The 19923-nt window shown below is 48.7% G+C and overlaps 1 protein-coding gene across 2 annotated transcripts in view; it reads right to left on the bottom strand.

The window, feature by feature from the left end:
• The window catches only part of itga10 (integrin, alpha 10), a 26404-nt gene extending 6481 nt beyond the window's left edge, over nt 1–19923 (bottom strand). The window contains exons 1-19 of one of the 2 annotated variants that reach the window (XM_023806190.2): nt 19465–19923; nt 19028–19183; nt 15921–16032; nt 14953–15062; nt 14425–14513; nt 12608–12722; nt 12389–12516; nt 8610–8758; nt 6081–6231; nt 4463–4628; nt 4087–4160; nt 3700–3844; nt 3174–3322; nt 2528–2671; nt 2200–2403; nt 1799–1929; nt 1541–1707; nt 580–722; nt 42–152 (exon numbers count right to left, since the gene is read on the bottom strand). In XM_023806190.2, coding sequence (XP_023661958.1) covers nt 42–152; nt 580–722; nt 1541–1707; nt 1799–1929; nt 2200–2403; nt 2528–2671; nt 3174–3322; nt 3700–3844; nt 4087–4160; nt 4463–4628; nt 6081–6231; nt 8610–8758; nt 12389–12516; nt 12608–12722; nt 14425–14513; nt 14953–15062; nt 15921–16032; nt 19028–19079 — 2340 coding nt within the window. In that variant the 5' untranslated portion in view covers nt 19080–19183; nt 19465–19923. Of the gene's footprint in view, nt 1–41; nt 153–579; nt 723–1540; nt 1708–1798; nt 1930–2199; nt 2404–2527; nt 2672–3173; nt 3323–3699; nt 3845–4086; nt 4161–4462; nt 4629–6080; nt 6232–8609; nt 8759–12388; nt 12517–12607; nt 12723–14424; nt 14514–14952; nt 15063–15920; nt 16033–19027 lie in introns of both variants that reach the window. The other variant, XM_023806189.2, reaches the window with a different exon arrangement.

Genomic DNA, 19923 nt, shown 5'->3' with positions numbered 1-19923 from the left:
CATAATGATGCCGTGGGGGACAGCCGGAGGGACTCACTCACCAGGCTCTTGACTGTGGTTGGCCAACCTTCGTCCAGGACCGGGCCGATTTCTGAATCGTTGATCTTGAAGTGAAGCGTAAAGCTGATGGGCCTGATGTAGTCAGCTGTGTCCTGTTTGTAGGAAGGAGAGCGAGAGGGTGACAGTGAGCGAGAGAGTGAGAGAGGGAAAGAGAAGGAGGGAGAGAGAGAGGAAAGGAGGGAGTGAGACAAACAGAGAGGAGAGAGAGAAAGAGAGAGAAGGAGAGAGAAAGATGGAGAGAAAAAGAGGGAGAGAGGAGAAAGAGAGAGAAGGAGAGAGAAAGATGGAGAGAAAAAGAGGGAGAAAAGTAGGGAGAGATGGAGAGAGAGAATGAGGGAGAGAGAGAAGAAGGAAATTCTCATATCTCATCACATCCATTCATTAATCTATCCATCATTATACATCTTTATTTCACATCCATCCATCCATCAATCCATCCTGTGTTGCACTGATCACAGGGCACACGCGCACGCACACACACCCCTCGCGTGTTCATTGTCCAGACGTGCTCCCACTCACAAAGACGTGGAAGGGCAGTGTGAGACAGACTGAGTCCCCAACACGGGCTTCCACCCCCGTGGCCATCTGCCGCTGCGAGCTGCTGTCGAAAAGGGCGCGTGCTGACAGCTTCCTGTCATCCAGCAGGGCAGTCACGTCCAGCTCTGCACAAGCGGTCAAGGTGGAACCAGGGGTTAGCTTTTCTACTATACCTCAGAGTGTCAAACAGACAGGGGGCGACAGAGAGACTCATACCGGTAGGGGGTAGCGGAGACTCACACAGACAGGGGGCAGCAGAGACTCACACAGACAGGGGGAAGCAGAGAGACTCACACAGACAGAGGGCAGCAGAGAGATTCACTCAGATAGGGGGCAGCAGAGAGACTCACACAGACACCTGATAGCAGAGACTCACACAGACAGGGGGCAGCAGAGACTCACACAGACAGGGGGAAGCAGAGAGACTCACATAGACACCTGGTAGCAGAGACTCACACAGACAGGGGGCAGCAGAGACTCACACAGACAGGGGGCAACAGAGAGACTCACACAGACACCTGGTAGCAGAGACTCACACAGACAGGGGGCAGCAGAGAGACTCACACAGACACCTGGTAGCAGAGACTCACACAGACAGGGTGAAGCAGAGACTCACACAGACAGGGGGCAGCAGAGAGACTCACACAGACACCTGGTAGCAGAGACTCACACAGACAGGGGGCAGCAGAGACTCACACAGACAGGGGGCAACAGAGAGACTCACACAGACACCTGGTAGCAGAGACTCACACAGACAGGGTGAAGCAGAGACTCACACAGACAGGGGGCAGCAGAGAGACTCACACAGACAGGGTGAAGCAGAGACTCACACAGACAGGGGGCAGCAGAGAGACTCACACAGACAGGGTGAAGCAGAGACTCACACAGACAGGGGGCAGCAGAGAGACTCACACAGGGAGAATAAGCAGCTGTAAAGTCGTACCGAACGGTGTCCCGTGGGAGCCAGGTGACTGGGAGGTGGTCTGGAAGCAGGCGGTGGCGTTGAGGCAGGCGGAGTCCCGGCTGCCCCTCTGGCAGTTCTTGTGGATCACATTGATGGAGTACGGCCAGAAGGTCAGCTCGACGGTGATCTGCACGATGCTGCGTGAGCTGGGGGGAGGGCACATGGTGAGAGGGGAACAAAGCGGGGGGGGGGGTACTCTGAGGATTTAATGGGGGGAGCTCCTCACACATCCAGTACCTGAGCAGAACGGCGTTTCCCTGAGCCCCCACAGCCAGGTCCAGCAGCTTGTCCCCGTCCAGGTCCAGCCGGGCACTCAAGCTGGACCCAAAGTACTGGAGGCCCGGGGAGAGGGCGGAGCCAGGGATACGCTGCAGAGAGGGGCAGAGACACAGGCACAGGTGATGAGATGTGGAGAAAGGGTGGGAGAGAGAGAAGCGGCCGAGATGAGGAACAGCATCCTCTGAGTGTCACTGCTGCTCATTCAAGAGAGTCACCCATCCTGCACACACACACACACACACACACACACTCCCTCATACACTATGACCACTTTAAAGACAGGAACAGAACCCCTGAAAATGGAGAGAACATGCAAACTCCAGTGATTCGGTACGACCAGGCCTTAAAGACGCAGGTACCTGTTTGAACTGAGGATTGATGGTTTTCCCCTGGCCATGGTAAACATACAGTGCCCCCTGGTGGCCATCCTCGAGCGGTGCGCCCACCAGCAAGTCTGTTAGACCATCATGGTTGAGGTCAGGGGCCGCTGCCATGGCATAGCCAAACCTGGCATCCTGGGCTTTGGGCTGAGACTGGAGGGTCCCATTGGCAGTAAACAAAACCTAATGAATGGGTAGGAAATAGAGGTGTGTGGATGCGGTAGCAGAACCCCTCTCATATGAGATGAAAGTAACAGTTCCAGTCCCCTCTCCCCCCTAAACCCAAAAGTGTCTCTCTCCCTCTTACCCTGTTCCGGTTGTATATGTAAACCCTCCCAGCCTCCTTGTTCCCCGCCCCAAGAAACATGGGGGCAGCCACCAGCAGAACATCAGTGAATCCATCCTTGTCCACGTCCAGTCCGCATACCTCACTTCCAAAGTAAGAGCCAATCTGGGGTCCGGGGGAGAGAGGGAGCTTACAGAGGGGACAGGACTCCGCAGCCAGTGAGTAAGACGCCACGAGGATAGCAGTAAAAATGAGAGAGGTATAGATCTATACCATAGAGGAGGAAGGTAGAATGCCATTGACACAGAAACACACTGTAAAGAGAGGAACACATTCTCAATCCATTTATCCAGGGGAATGAAAGAGGCTTAGATGTTCATAGGAGTTTTACTAACGCAAAAATATTCTGAGGGCAGAAGGAAAATGACTGTTTCATAGAATTAACCAATCAGATTGTAAAGGAGGTGGGTCCAAGCAACTAGAGGAGGTGGAACCAACCAGCAACCAAATCAGATGTCTTGGTCCCACCTCCTCTACAATCTGATTATCTCTCTGAACCAATCATTCTTCCTTCTGCCCCCAGAAAAATTTTGTGTAAGTAAAACTCCCACGAGCGGATTAGATAACACAGGAGAGAGATGAAACGGGGCATTTTCATGGCACAAACCTGCTCTCCGTTAAGAGCCTGGGAGATAATCACATCTCCGTTGGGCCTCAGGTCAAACAAGATCACTTTGCCCTTGTGTTTGAACCGTGGAGCTCCAGCAACATACAACCTCCTTCCGTTCGCCAGAGTGAGTGAAGACACGGTGTATCCTGCAGTGCACAGGACCAGGCTATGAGCCATGGCTCACCCTCAGGTGACCCATGCAGTCTCCAAGCAGACCCATCAGTGGAGGAGGAGGCTCTGGATCCCAGCCTGCAGACTGGGAAGCCTGGTACCACAGACTACACTGTACACGCAAGGTATGTGTCAACCACAAAGAGTCACAGATGAAGCCTCCCTCAGGCAAGCTGAAAGGCTGCAGACTAACTGGAATAGACTGGTATTAAAGAGCGGCAATGTAATTGTAATGGTGCGTGGAGTGAGAACACATATGGAGCAGAAATAGCGAATCGAGCACAGTGAACCAGAAGGTGCAGGTCCAGCTCCTCCATACAGATGTGCAGATGTGGGAGGTATGGGGAGCTACCTAGATATGCGGCATGGTTCTTCAGCTCCATGGGAAACTCCTTCTCGAAGGCCTCCCGGGGGGGCATGACTCGTCCCCATCTGCCCTCTTTCAGCACGCCTCCGTCCCAGTCGTAGGCCCCCACCATCCCGAACAGGATACCGTCCTACGGCCAGACGGGGAGGCGGACACAAACGAGGAGTCAGCCAAATTCCGGAGAGGAGCTGAAGATGGGTCCGGAATCGAATTTCCGAAAGCCACAAAACAGATGAGACAGCGACGGTGCCAAGGACGAGAGGAGCGAAAGGGGACGTGTGAAACAGCGACACGCAATGAGACAGACGGACAGGCGGGGGCGTGAGCGAGAGCACGGCGTGCACAGCACCGGGAGAGGCCGGCCAGACTCACATCCAGGACGTGTGTGGAAAATCCAATCTGGGACATCTCCATCTTAAAGGAGCTCTCGTTGTACCCAAGGGTCCCTGTGATGGAGTAGATGTGATGTTAAAAACAAGAGAACCCAAACACAATGTTGCCATCACCCCTCATCCCTCAGTGACAGGCTGAACTAACACAGCTAAAATACACTTCTGATGTCATGCAGCCTTGAGCTCCGCTTTGGGTCACATCCACCTCCTTTCCCTTCCAAATTAAGATGACAGCTGCCTTCGCCTCTCACCTCCCTACAGATGGCACTGTTCTCATGCCCCCCACTTCCTTCCTCTCTTCCTCCAAAAGCAAGCTGGCACCTCACCCTGCCCTCCCCCGCCCCCCGTTCCCTCACCTTCCAGGCTGAAGATCCGGTTCCCAAGAGCATCCACAATGTCGTTGAGGGCCGCCTCGTCCGTCACGTTGAAGAAATACTTATCGTCGGGGTCGCTGGCGATGTACTTGATCTCATTGATGAAGGTCTCGGGGTCCTGCTGCCTGCGGATGTAGTGTCCCAGGACCTGAGGGGGCAGATTGCTCTGAAGGATCAGAGGGGCAGAAGCCAGAGGCCCGATGCTGTCATATCCATTAATCGGGGGGAGCTCTGCCTTAAACGGCTTCAGTGACGTGGGGGGGGAATCACCCCAGCTCTGCCCAGCTGGCTTTGACATTAAAATACAGAAACAGTGAGGGGGCTAGTAACTGAAAACACGGAAATGCTAAATCAGAAGAAAGATCCCATGTGTGGAGGAGAGGACTGGCTAGATTTTTAAAGGCAGAATAAAAAGTAAAAGAAGTTCTTCAACATTTGTGTGCGAAACTGAGTTTTGTGGCAAACCTGAGTGGTAAGCTAGCTCTCAAAGTACTCTCTACATCAGAAGCCAAGCCTGCGACCGTCCAGCTATTTCACTGAGGTGCCTTTCGAGGCATCCGGGTTTGTGGCTTTTCAAAGTGAGCGAGGCCGTGATGCACGTAAAACAGAGCCAGCATAAATAAAAAAATGTGCCCGCATTAGGCTAAAGCGCCGTGGCGGCATCTCGCCCCCTGGTACGGCCATATTTAAGGCCCTCCCTCATTAAGAGGACCCCCAAAACATACAAAGCGATGGGAAAATGCGCCTTTTAGAACGGAAAGGGCAGCATGAACGTGAGACATGGAACCACATGGAAAACTAATTAAAATGTTCTCAACAGTCACGAGTGACAAGGTCTGATGTAAAAGTGAGTCACGCCCCAAACCCAAACCCCCGAAACGGACTCCGGCAGCTTCCGCCCTTCTGTACCATGCAGGGGGTCTCTTCCTCTGAGTCTACCATAGTCATCCTCCCTTCATTTCTTCTGCTCTCTTGACTCTGGGTCGGGGCCTCTGCTCTGGTGAGGTTCTGCTTTCTCCACCATGAGCTCCACCACCACTTCCTGCCGGCTGTTGCCCAAACACAGGACAGGGGCCACTGGAGGGGCAGTGGAGGCGGAGGTTTGGGAAGCGAGGGGCGTTTTTTGGAAGGTTTGCGGGGTGTGGTAGGAGGTGCAGGGTTCATGTGCAGTTGGGGGATCAGATTTGAGGACGAGATTAATTTGGAGTGGGGGGGGGGGCAGGCGTAGGTGTAGGTGTAGGTGTAGCGTGGAGGATAAACGGGAATCAGCAGGTGGGGAGGGCCCATGTGAGTGAGAGTTTGGATTTTGGAGGTGCATAAGGGGAGAGCGAGGAAGTGAGTGGGACAGAGAGCAAGTTGATAATTGAGTATGAGGTTTATGCCATAACCAGCACGCGTTTGTTTCTGGCTATGAGAAAAATGCATTTTCTGTGGCTTGAAGTTCGTTCAGTTCTCAGCTATAAATGGCAGCAGCTGCTGGGTTAGCTACCATGGGAAAGGGACGGGGGACATGTGGGCGAGATGAGCAAGGCCACGCTCGCACGGGCACGCTCGCACGGGCACGCTCGCAAGGGCATACTCCGGGTACGTGCACACTCACAGCAATGGCGTAGCGGGTGATGTTGCGGCTCTCACACTCGGCGAGGGCGTCCGGAAGCTCCTCGCCGTCATGTGACTCCCCGTCTGTCACCACGATCATGACCTTGGTGGCCCCCTCCCTGGCACCTCGCTCTGGACTGAAGGCCTCAGTGCTGGAAGGGAGAGATGGAGAGATCAGAGAGGAGGGGAAGGGGGTCAATCCCCGCTCCCCTCTGGCTGGCCTGCCCCCAGACACCCCCCATCAGCCCTGGCCGGCTGCTCCTCTTACACCTTCTCCTTCCTCCACAGCTGCCCAAACTCACCTTTTCATTCATTAGATGACACCAAGCAGTTAGTTTGCCATGGTAACGCTCATATTTACACACTCGTCCACACACTGCAGCTGTTCTGGGCTGGGCCGGGCGTACACTCAAGCCCGACACTGTCGCACCTCTGCTGCACCAACATCTGAGCCTAGCTAGCTCCCGTTTCCTTTCTTCCCATTCCCACGAAAAGCCTCCAGCTCTCTGTACTATATATAGCTGATAAAGGCAGGAGCCGCCTATATGTAGCTAACAAAGGCGGGGGGGCCCTTTCTTTTTACCACTGTGGTCTCTCCTCATGTCGCCGGGTGGTAACCAGGCACCAAACCTCAGCGTCAGGCCACATAGCTGTTCACCAGAACTCAGCATGTGTGCAGGAATGACTAATATGTTATCTGAGATCACTACGGTTAGGGTACCGCACTTGGGCAGTAAAAACAGGACCGTGGTTTTGCTGCAGCCTTGGAAACTAGCAGACAAACACAGGCCCGGGAACGGCGGGACAGAGCCAGTGTGCAGAAGCTGCGGGTGCCCCCAGACTGTCAGAGGGGACCGTGCAGGTCAGAGGCTGGGAAACGGACAATGTGTAGGAAGCAGGTAGGCAGGCAGAGAAGTCTCCTCAGTTAGAGGACAGCAGTCAGTGAGACAGACAGACAGTGAGACACAAGTGTGGATACACTGCCTCTCTCTCAAGCCTCATCTCCCTTCACACACACACATACACACACACAAACACACACACCCGCGCCTCACCCCACTCTGAGCGGCGCAGACAGGCCGGTCTGAGAGGCGGGCAGGGCCAGGCGGGCGGCTCAGTCATTTGCGGGCATGCCTCCAGTCGGGGCCTAAATATAACAGCGTGGCTGGCCACAGAAAAGCCCGAGTTAAAAACAACCGTCTTCCCCCCATCTCGCCTGCAAATTACACAGGAAGGGGGGGGGGGGGGGCAGAGAGAAAGAAAGGGATGGAGGGGGGATTTAAGGACAAAGGGAGACATGAAGAAAAGAAAGAGGAGTATAGGGCAAAACATGGAAAGGGGCTAGACAGCAGAAAGATGGAGCAGACGAGATGGGGGTAAAGAAAAGGGAGAATATAGAGCGTGAATTGGGTGTAAAGGGTAATGAGAGAACACCTCAGGGAGGGGGCGTGGAGAGAGGAAGGATGACAGAACTGTGGAGAGAGGGGGTGGGGGGGCAGTGTTAATTGTGAGGTCTGGATCTATTCATAGCCTGTCTATATGGTTGCTGGGGGGGGGGTTTAAAGGCACAATGGTAAGTCACTTCAGGACCCTCCTGCTTCAGCTTGTGTGGGCCATGCAATATATGCAGTGTATTCATTCATCCATCTGTCCATCAATTCACCAGTGCATCCTTCCATTCATCTATCTGTCCATCCATCCATCCATGTTCCAACCAATTATCCAGTACAGCACCACAAGAAGGAGGGCAGGCAGTGTAAGGCACGCATAAGGCTGAGGATGCCCTGGGCAGGGCACATGCAGTCATGCACTAACTGTGTGTCTTTGGACTAGAGGAAGAACCCCGAGCATGGGGAGAACATGCCAACTCCGCACACTTCATACATTTGGATATTTGTTGGGTGGTTGTTAGGAATCATTAGATTCAGTCAGCCGGAGAGAGCATTCATGAGCGCCTGAGAGAGCGTGAGCGCATTTGGGGGCACGTGTGCCACTGCCGGCGAGAGTGTTGACTCAGCTGCGGGGTGCGAGGCTGGACCTGGGAGGGCCACACCTGCAACCCTGCTGAAGCAGCTCTTCCTGACATCAAAGACTGACGGATGGACGTGTTTTTACAATCCGCTTTCCTTCCTTCTTGGGCTGAAAGTGTTATTCTTCCAGGAGCGGAGGGCAACGCGAGGAGGGATGCTAGGCGGCGGGTGAGGAGGCGAGCGCGAGTGGCTGGGCGGGCGAGCAGGCGGTGGGTGAGGAACTTCGGCCAAACCGCGTAAAAATAACAGGAACATTGAAACATACCAGAGAGCAATACAGGCACGTTTATCTAAATTTCGATCATTTTGGCAGACTGATAGCAATCTCAGATACTAAAAATGGTACTAAAAATACTGTGTGTGTGTGCAATAAAAACCGTAATTAGATTACAGGAAAGCACTAACGGCATGGTTATCACTAGTCCGATCTCTGCACCTTAGAAACATAACCAGCTGTGCCCCCCCTTGGTACAGTGGTGATGCACGGGGGCGGGGCTTACCATCCGGTGTGGATGGCGAACGCCGTGCGCGTCTCACGGCCCTCCTGCCGGCTGATGTTCTTGGCGGCCTCCACCACTTCCTCTGTCGTCTGGTAGTCCTTCAGCGACCACTCGTGCGTGGTGACTTCGCCATACTGCAGCACCCCCACCTGCAGGGGGCAGGGTTAGGCTCCATATTGACATGACAGCATTACGCAGTTGCTGCAGATTTGTCAGCTGCACCTACATGATACGACTCTGGTGAGGTGCTGTATTGGATTGAGATTTGGTGACTGTGGAGGCCATTTGAGCACAGTTCAAGTTGAAGGAACCAGTCTGAGATGATATTTATGGTTTTTCCTGCTGGTAGAAGCCATTAGAAGCTGGGTACACTGTGGTCATAAAGTGATGGACATGCTCAGCAACAATACTAGGTAGGCTGTGGCATTTAAATGGTGCTCAATTGGTACTAAGGGGCCCAAAGTGTGCCAAGCAAACATCTTCCACACCATCACCACCTTGAATTGTTGATACAAGGCAGGATAGACCCAAGCTTTCATGTTATTTATGCCAAATTCTGACCCTATATCTAAAAGTCGGGGCTGAGATTTATGTAACCAGGCAGTGTTTTCCAATCTGCCTTTGTCCAATTTCAGTGAGCCTGCGCCCACTGTAGCCTCAGTTTACTGTTCTTTGCTGACAGAAGCAGCACCCGGTGTGGTCTTCTGCTGCTGTAGTCCATCTGCTTCAAGATTTGACAGGTCATGCGTTCAGAAATGCTCTTCTGCATACCTTTTGTTTTAACGAGTAGTTATTTGATTTTCTGTTGCCTTTCTTTCAGGTTGAACCAGTCTGGCCATTCTTCTCTGACCTCTGCCATCAACGAGGCATTTTAGCCCAGAGAACCGCCTCTCACTGAATGGGTTTCCTTTTTTGACCCATTTTCTGTAAACCCTGGAAATGATTGGGTGTGAAAATCCCAGTAAATCTGCGGTTTCTGAAATAGTGTTGTAGTACTTGACCAGTCTCAAGATCACGTCTTTTACAGTCTTGGTCTTGTCTCAGTCTTGGACATAGTGGACTCGAGGGTTTATTTCAAGACCAGTCAAGACACATCAAAACACCTCAATATTTATCACAATGGCTTAATATTCACCTACTTGTTAACCCTTAGAACCTGACAAAAACACCCATTAACCTCAGGCTTGTAACTTTGGATAGGTATAACGCACAGACATGAATCGCATGTCACTGAAATCAAGAGAATTTATCTGATCCGGTCATCCAAAATATTCCAGAGTAATCCTGTGCGCAATGAGGCATATATTTTAAACATATTCCATTAAAAACCACCCCTAATAATCCATAAAACATTGATATTATTCACATCAGATGGAAAACAAAGCACATGTTCACTTCCACAGTGATCCATGTACTGTTATATCTGTGTTTATCCAGTGAATCATAAACTTAACAGTGCTTTTCTATTTCATTTTCTTTCAAATGTTTCACAAGTTACCAAACTGATGCAAAATCTAAGATATTCCTTTCCGCCTGGCACTAACCATGTATTTCTTCACAATTCTAAGGCATAGAAAGTTCGAATTAAGAAATATGAGATTAAAAATTGAGAATTTCATTAGGTGCAAGTAGTTTTTCCTCATAAGAAGGATGGTATCAAGACTGTGTCAGAATTTATCACATCAAATAATGACATATCTGTGTAGCCCAGAATGTCCTGAAAACAAAACCATAAAGCACATGTGGGTAACTCAGATACATACCATGTAATAAGCCAAAAATCAAAGGGATAGAAAAAACACTCAAAAATATATAGTGTTCAAAGGGTTAATACAGTACCGTGATTGTCTTGCTTCAAAGTTCAAATGCAACCAATAAGGTACATCTTATTTGAAAAAAAATGTTACCTTTGTACAGAAGATTTATTTTACGTTTTAAATTTTAAGGAAACACATCCATAGTTCAAATTATACTGATACAAATTATAGGCCATGCTGCCTAGCCCCAAGATAGTGCCCATGCTCCACATTTTATAGTGTGTTGTGTGTTATGTAGACAATACTCTCTTTCTGATCTTGACTTGGTATAGCCCTGCCTTGGTCTTGGTCTTGTCTCAGTCTCGATACACTCTCGTCTTGGTAATGGCTTGGTCTCAGTTTAGGTGGTCTTGACTTCATCACTATTCTGAAATACTTATACTAGCCCGTCTGGCACCAACAGCCATGTCACATGTCACAGCCTCTCTTCCCCATTCTGGTGTTTGATGTGAACATTAACTCAAGCTCCTGACCTGTATCTGCATGATTTTATACACTGTGCTGCTGACATATAATTAACTCATCAGATATTTGCTTCAACAAATAGCTGAACAAGTGTACCTAATAAAATGGCCAGTGAGTCATCAGTTATCAATTCAGCCCGTAACTTCGAGGAGGGTAAGACCTTAACTTGACATTGCAGGCATTGCCCAATATCACATTTTAAACCATTCAGTAAGCGTGTCATGGGGTAGTTGATGGTGGCAAAGGATAGCAACACTGCCGAATGCCTCACATATTAAAAATATCGTAAATTGCAATATTTGTTTTATTTCGTTGAAGGGACCGGTTTGCATTTAAAGCTGTAAAACTTTGCCTTTCATTTTCCCAAATATTTTTAATAGGCCTTCAAGTTTCCAAAGAGGATGTTTAAAAAAAGACCGTAAACTAGTTCATTTGAAAGACTGTGATGAAGTTTTCACTTCATCTATAAACTAATGCATTAAACATATATACAAAGGCTATTAAGAGCTAAATAAAAGCCTAAATAGATCTGATTCTGGCTTTCACTCACATACAGATTCTATATACATACAGATGATTGCACTTCTCTTTGGAACAGCAAAAGTTTGATTTTTATTTACTTGTGTTGGCATGAGTTAGTGATTACTATATACATACTAAATTGGGCTCATTTCACATTAAAAACAAACCTCATGCATTAATTACCATATTTAAAAAGTGTCCCAAAAATTTTGTAAATGCCCCTATTTTTTAGACAGTGGTGGCAAAAGTTGCCCCTCAAGTATTTTTCAAGTTTCCCATACTGCCACTGCCATATCTCCACGTTCAAGGCAAAGGTACAAGGCTTTGATCAAAGAAATAAAAACATAAAAAAATATATAAACACATTTAAAATAAAATGTGAAACGAGTGCAAACAGCGCTTCGTTCCCATGACTGCAGCAGAAATCTGACTCTGAGATCAGGCCGTTTGTGCAGGAGGGGGTTAACGACCATCTTTAGTGCCATGAGCTCCTGCTCAAACAGGCTGTTTTAGCACTATTATGGTCTGTCCAAAAGTACTGGATTTCTCCTTGCTTCCTCCCCGCTTGCCTTCCTCCCCTTCCTCACCACACCAAAACCAAAACACGCGAAGGCGCCCCCCCCCAGCCCCACCCACACCAGTAGCACTCCCCACTGTGAGGCCGTCTTTGTTTGGTTCAGTCCCTCACAGGCCAACCACTCATTCTTAACATTTATTTTTATTTTGAGGTTCAAAATGACATTTAAGTGAAATCTTTACATAGGAAAAATGTAAAGACACAAGTCAAACAGGGGTGTTTGATAATCCATCCTCCTTTCCACCTCTTATGGTCAGGGTTGTGGGGGTGGGGGACAGAATAAGCCACACTCTAGATGGAACACCAGCCCATAGCAGGACGCACACGGGACACACACGGGACGCACACGGGACACACACAGGACACACACGGGACACACACGGGACACGCTCACTAACCTGCATCTGGTCTGGACTGATGTGGAACTTGCTGAGGATGTTGCTGAGGAAGTTCTGCACCTCGTACCAGGGGTAAATACTGTTGGAGCCATCCAGCACGATCACGATGTCCATGAAGGTTGAACATCCTAATACAAACACACACAGATACAAACACAGTCTTTTCCAGATCAGAGCTGTGGCACCAGGGGGCGCTGTGTCCGGCTCATTACGCCTTACTCTGGGCAGTGGGCGCGATGGTCTCCCGAGGCTTCAGGCTGTCGCTGACAGAGGCACAGATTCCTGTGCTGAATACTGACGTCCCGCACTCCTGTGACCACAAGGGGGCGCATGCCTGCAAGGGCCGGGAGAAGAGAGGGTCACCGATGCCACAAGGTGGCAAAACTGCAGGTGGGTAATCAAATTAAAAAATCTGGATGAAGTGAATATGTGCGCAGGAGACCCAATGCGAGGCGGAAAAACAGAAAGAGTGAGACAATTGTTGACAAATGTTGGCAGTTTTCATAAGTGCTTTCGCAGAGCCAGAAGTCAGACCAATAAAATGTAAGGCGCACAAAACCAATGGGAGAGCGAGAGAGGGGGCTCACATAAAAATTTACATTCTGAAAGCCACTATTTATTTGACTTTTCTACCAAACAGTGGAATGGTGGGGGGGGGGGGGGGGTTATGAGAGTGGAACCCACATCAAGATGAAGGGGAAAAGGAAAGATTCACAGAAAGGAGGTGGGGGAGGTGAAAGCGCACCATGTCTGGCTGCCCTGTCATTACTGCAGCCCGAAGCAGCGCTGTGATGGACACACAGGCGGGCAGCGAGGGCCCGATGCTCGGAGACCTGGCCCCGCCTTCCCAGGCCTGTCATTACCGAGGGCCAGCGCTGCATTCCGATCCCCTTATAGCCCCGACCGCTGGGGCATGCACACACTCAGGGAGGGGTGACTCCCAGCGACACGGAAGCACGCCGGGCCGGCCCCGTGGTGAACTGCGAGTCACTCCGCACCCGGAGCACAGGTCACCACTGCTGGCGCGGCCACCTAGCAATTCCGCTAAACCACCGCGGAGCGGGCGTGCTTTCCCGAGAAACCAGAGCGATCCGGCTCCAAGGCAGGCGTGGATGGGGAAGGGCGAGGAAGAGGGGGTGATAGAGCCCAAGGGAGGAAGAGGTGTGATTGGTCAAGGATGAAAGCCGGACGGTGATTTAATCTACATGCACGATTACTCCTTCTGCGACAGACTGAGTCAGAGTCCGCAACATAAGTTCTCTCCGCTGCCACGTCAACCCCGTGTGCATCACTTATTTTTCAGTTCCTTGTTTGTTAGCTGGCTGATCCACTCTGACTTATCTGCCTCCCTTCCCACACGGCCAGCCGACTCAGGCCTTGGGTCACACCGCAGTAAACAGGGTGTCCGACCAGAGGAAATGCGGTGGGGAGGAAGGTGGCCCTTAATCTGGGGAGTTTCTGGACCGCACACCAAAAGATGACTGAAGCACAAACATCAATGATCCTCCTCAGGCCTGCAGAATTTCCGGCCCTGACATCTACCTTTAATAATCTACAAACCCGCAGTGTAGCACATGCTGCACACTGTAGCCACATTTCCACTCTCTGTCACTGGTATTTTGTTACCAGCAGGATAAGCAGCCATCATGAGGAAGAGGATGATACAATGAAGAGGTTACCTTGATGAATAGGATACCACGATGATAATAACCTCACGATGAAGAGGATACCACAATTAAAAGGCTACCATGAGGAAGAGGAGACTGTGATGAAGAGGGTACCATGGTGAAGAGGACACCACAGCTAAGAGGCTACCATTAGGAAGGGGATACTACAATGAAAAGGAGACCGTGATGATGAGGTCACCATGATGATGAGGAGACCGTGATGAAGAGGAGCCCATGATGAAGAGGAGACCATGATGAAGAGGAGAGAATGATGAAGAGGATACTACTAAGAAAATCAGGCTAAACGGACTAAACACATCACAGGGTTCCACGGGAGCAGGCATGGGATCAGCATGGATGTGTCCTCACCAGGAAGCCGTCCGGAGTGTCTGGGCTCAGCGTCATGCCCAGGTGTGCATTCTTCAGGTGCCGAGAGACGTTCTGCAGCGCTGCCTCCCCTGGACAGATGAGACACACAGACAGTGGCTTGCTTAGGTCTCCCCATCTGATCCCATTACACTTCATCAAACAAGACCTTACAGTGAGTGTATACAAACACACACAAAACAATATTCTCCTTGTAGATGGCTTCAGTTCCAATTCTGTTATGTTTAGAAGGCAATCCCTCTAGTGCTTATCCAGTACAGAGTCACATGGAGCCTGCAGCCTATCCCAAACAGCATGGAGCAGTGTTCCCCCCTTGGGGACCCCCAGACGGTCCATGTTTTTGCTCCCTGCCAGTGCGTATTTTTACTTACTGGGAGGTGGGAGTGAGCAAAAACATGGACTGTTTGTGGGCCCATGAGGACCGGATTGGAAAACTTTGGCATAGAGCACAGAGCTAGGGATATCTTGGATGAGTCTCCAATTAATTGCTGCTCCTTCAGATACACTCACCTAGGTTGAGTTTTGTGCAGTTTGAATTCCTCTCATTCCCCACAATGCATTTGTAGATGTCCCCTTTCCTGTGATTGGATGGCCCATCCCATGGAGCTCCAACCAACATCCTTCCAACACAGGAACAGACCATTCAGAAAACAGGCCTACCATATATCACTATTATCTGCATATTTGTCCAGCATACAATTTAATCCAGAAATCCAGACCGAGTGATCGATCCCCCCATCCAACTCAGCAAATTATACCATCGGAGACCACCACTCCCCCCCCCCCCTGAATCAGAAGCAGACCTTGGCTTGGCATGGTGTCGCTCATGGAATTTGAACCTCAGGGAAATTATTTGGGGACCCCTGTTATATAAACTGATGGGAAAAACACTGGTAAACTGTAAAATTGAAAGCGGAGTTTCAGGGAAAAACTATTATTAAAAGCGACATAGGTGGGAGGTAAAGGAGAAAAAGTATTTACCTGCACTCTATATGCAAGGGTACTGCTTGTGCCAACAGTATTATTTATATCAGGAATTCTCAGTTTTAAAATTTTTGTACAGTCAGAGGCCCAGAACGCTTTTCAATAAGAAAACAAACTGACAGTAACTTTGAACAAATTGACAATGACTTTTATGACCAGCTAGTGTGTGCAAAGTTTGGTGGTTCTACACTGTATTTTTGTACCTCAAATCACATTAAGCCATTTGACAGTAACCATATTGATTCATAAGGTGCACCGGCTGTGTCCGGATCAGCTTGCAGCTCGGTCCGCATCCGAACATTGAGAACCCCTGGTTTATATTATTGTCCTTCTCATCCATTTTAAAATTTGTGTTTATGGTGATTTTTTTTAACTGCCTCTTTTTTTATTATTATTTGGATTCTCTTTGCCCGTAATGTCTGCCATTTGTACACAAGTCACCGGTCACATCCCATTTGATCACATTGTGTTGTCTGACACCGTGGCCAGCTCACAGCTTTTCACCGTCGGCCTCATGCTGCATCACGGAGGAGCCGAAGAGGGCGCCGTCGGGCCCGCTGAAGATCCTGGGCCTCTTCACATCCACGTTGAAGCAGTGGCACAGGCCTGCCAGCGGGAACAGGAGGACAGTGGAGCGAAGTGCTCCGGTCACAAGCCGCAAGCAGACACACGCTGCTGCAACTGCAGCTATGTCGGTGCACGGAGGACACAGACCTGCGCATGCACAGTTACAGGCAGAGCTAGACTGGCTGCCCAGTATACTGGGCATTGTCCCAGTGGGCCGATGGTTATGTGGGCCAGCAAAATTTTCCCCCGGTCAGGAAAATGTATCACTCTACAAAAGTTACCATGGGGACCAACCCCCCCTTACACACACGGCACAATTTATTGTGAGGGACACTGAAGTCCAGGGCCCATTTTTAATCCCAGTCCAGCCCTGCTTACAGCTAATTGCTAGGCCTTGCCTCTTTTTTTACACATTCAAAATGGGACACAGACAGGTAAAAAAAACAAAGAACTACAAAGCGAACGTTGGGGGGAGGGAGTGGGGTAATGGGAAGGGGAAAAGGGGGTGTGTGAGAGAAGGAGGGGAGAATAAACAGGGAGCGATGCGAGGGAGGGGCCCCGTATGAGCACAGAGACTCCCTGTATGAGTTACACAGACCGGCCATTTACAGAACACGGAAAGGATAGTATTTAATCCGATCTCTGAAATGACAGATTCAGCAGTGAAAATAAGAGGTATATAACGGAAATATTCTTTAAATTCTCATCCAGTGTCACATCTGTTTTCCTGGGCTCCTCTCTGTCTCCCCAGGTCATCGCATTTCACGGGGGCGATTACGCCAATAGACCACATTGTCCGAAGTGAGATTCTGTTCACCTCTGAACGTCAGCGGAGTTGTTTAACAGAGTCAGGTGGAGAGCGGGGACTGCAGAGCAGCACAGGCAGTAAGACGCGCCTGTTTCTCCGGCTGTGTCTGTCCGCCTCGCCCTGCCCGCAGCCTCTCCACAGGCATGCTCTTCATGTCTTCACCAGATGCTGCATTTGTTCATGTTTCCTCTTCTACACGTGTTTCTGTGTCATGCTTTACAGCTTGACCTGCCCCTCTATTAAATTCGCAGGTGATTGTTCTGCCCCATCCCCCCCCCCCCCAAGCCCACCCCGACCTAGCCCCACCCAACACTGGAGTGTCAAGCTATTTTCTTTTTCCAATTATTATCACGACTGAGGCCAGCACCTAAGGGTGAGAACTTAACTGAGTCTAAACTCAGGCTCTGTGTTTAGGACAAGACTAGTCAAGTGTGAGCGATGCGATTGGCCAAACACAGCGTCAGTGGAGCTCCGAAGAAACAGACGATCATAACAAATCTTAATCTTCCTCTTCATCGACTATGGGATGGAGCTGGGCGCTCGCTTCACTTAGCGTGTGCAGTCCAATCAGAGGCCTGCGCTCCAAATGAAATTGCAAGACTTCCCCTTTTCTTGTTTTGCCTGTCATGTACTGGATGCTTCCTTTTTTTGGACCTCCCAGGGGATGGGGGGGGTGGATAGAGCGAAAGAAGAGAATGAAAGCAAGAAATATTCCCAATCCCCCCACGCACACCTGTGTTATACATTTCAGTATAGCGTAAGAGAACCTCGGGAGCGCAGCTCAGGGCTGCAAAGGGTCTGTGAAAGCTATTAATGTCAAAAACACACAGTAACCACTGACACGTACACACTGTAGCCACTGACACATACACACTGCAGCTACAAACACACTGCAATCACTGACACAAACAAACTAAGCCATTGACACAAACACACTGCAGCCTCTGACACAAATACACTGTAGCCACTGACACATACTGTACACACTATATGCCACTGACACAAACACACTGCAGCCAGACACGTACACACTGTAGCCACTGACACATACACACTGCAGCCACAAACACACTGCAATCACTGACACAAACAAACTAAGCTATTGACACAGACACACTGCAGCCACTGACACATACACACTGCAGCTATAAACACACTGTAGCCACTGACACAAACACACTGTAGTCTCTGACGCGAAGATGCAGGCAATAAATAATCTCAGCCCAACAAAATAAAAACTATATATATATATATATATATATATATATATATATATATATATATATATATATATATATATATATATATTTAATTTGTTAAGTAGGCCTAGGTGTTTTGTACAAATGTATACAAAGAAATGGCAGCAAAAATAGCCACACCATGTTCTTACACCTACGTCCCCGACGCTTGAGATAATCGTGTGTGTACATATAACACAAAAATATGCTCCGAAGCAAACATACTGACGGCCTTGTAGGAGGCTGCCACACAGGGACTGAAGAATAGGGCGGGGTGCGCGGTAAGGGCCTCTGTGCGCAAAATAACTTGTTGAATAACCGTGGCTGAACGGCGGATAGTCAGAGGATAGCAGGTTAGTACACACCCAGCGGGTACAGCCTGACGGCGTGACCAGTTATGCTGGGAATTTCAAATGGACTTCATCGTTGCAGTAATAACAACACGAAGCCAAAACCACTTTTCAAAAATAGAGAGACCTGTTTACTAGTTCCTCAGAACAAGTCAATTATACTGCTCCGAATATGGTCAAAAATAACACACGCACAACCCAACAATAAGCTAAGAAATCATAACATTAAAATACCTCTACTGAGGAACCAACGGGAAAGGCCAAATTAAATATAGACGTTAGGATGGAAATGTAAGATAAAAATACAGAAAAATTCTTTTAATCCCTGAAAATTAAAATTGTGGCTTGTGTCCCTTTAGAGAGGAAGTTCTGTAGGAAAGACCAGCGCAGAAAGGTCCAAAAAATGACACGACTCGATCGTCTTACAAAGTAAATTAAGGAAACAGCTGTACAGTTCAATGGGGACTGCAGATACTGCTTTTATGTTTTATAGGCTACGCATATATACGGAAAAACAGTTAGGTTGTTTGACATCATAGCGTCGTATCACTTAATACAAATTAAGTCTCCCGTCCATGTAAGGAACTAATTAACGACATTATCTTAATTAATGAAAGATCCATTGCAGCGCCGCTTACCTTTCAGAAGTATTACGGACTTCAAGAGGAAGAAGAGTCGGCTTGGCTCCATTTTCTGCACGTGTATAGATCCTGACCAGTCCCGTTAATTACCTCGGGCTCCCTTTAATTGCAGCTCCACTGGCATTCCATTATTGCTATACACGAACTACTTAACTTAGTTGTTGCAAGGTCACATAATAAAAAGAAAATGCAGTTATTGTAAACAAATGTAGTGCTGAACCGGGCTTTTTAACTATACGTTTTCCTAATTGTATAAAAACAATTGATTTCTCACTGCAGCCTGAACGTAATTCATGCTAACTCTTTATATAGCCTAATGCATAACGTAATTTCAAAATGTTCGATTATTTCGTTTAACCGTATTAGATTATTTTTTATAATGTAATCTGATCTGTATTCAGGCTTTATATTTAAACAAGTTTATGCCTTCTTACCTCATTTAATCCATTCCTAGACTACTGTAATTTTAAAATATTTCTTATTAAATTCCAGGTGTGCATTCATCCCAAACACTAAGGCAAATCCAACACCTGTTTCGGCTGTTAAGTCGCCTAGTTAAGCGCTACGCATCCAGTTGTGACATCGCTATTTGATTTCACTAATAGGCTACTGTTCAGTGACTGGGGTAGTTACGCAGATCCACAATGTCCAGATTGTATATATTCTCATTTCACCATCGATAAAATCATTCGCGTTTTTTTTTTTAAATTGTTGTTTTTGATTTGAATTGACCGATTTACAAGAAGTTCTTCTTTTTCATTTATCCATTTCTTTCGTTGTACTTTTGCGGTGTTTTCCCCTGGAAGGCAAAATTCACTCCAAGATACACATCAGCAAATGAAAGCCCGCTTTTATTCTCTAGCAGCTAAGAGTCCCGCGTCGCTTAAGTTCTC

Source organism: Paramormyrops kingsleyae, chromosome 9 (assembly GCF_048594095.1).
Source record: "Paramormyrops kingsleyae isolate MSU_618 chromosome 9, PKINGS_0.4, whole genome shotgun sequence".
Taxonomy (NCBI): Eukaryota; Metazoa; Chordata; class Actinopteri; order Osteoglossiformes; family Mormyridae; genus Paramormyrops; species Paramormyrops kingsleyae.
The sequence above is the reverse complement of the archived record's forward strand: the minus strand, read 5'-3'. Positions and strand labels throughout refer to the sequence as shown.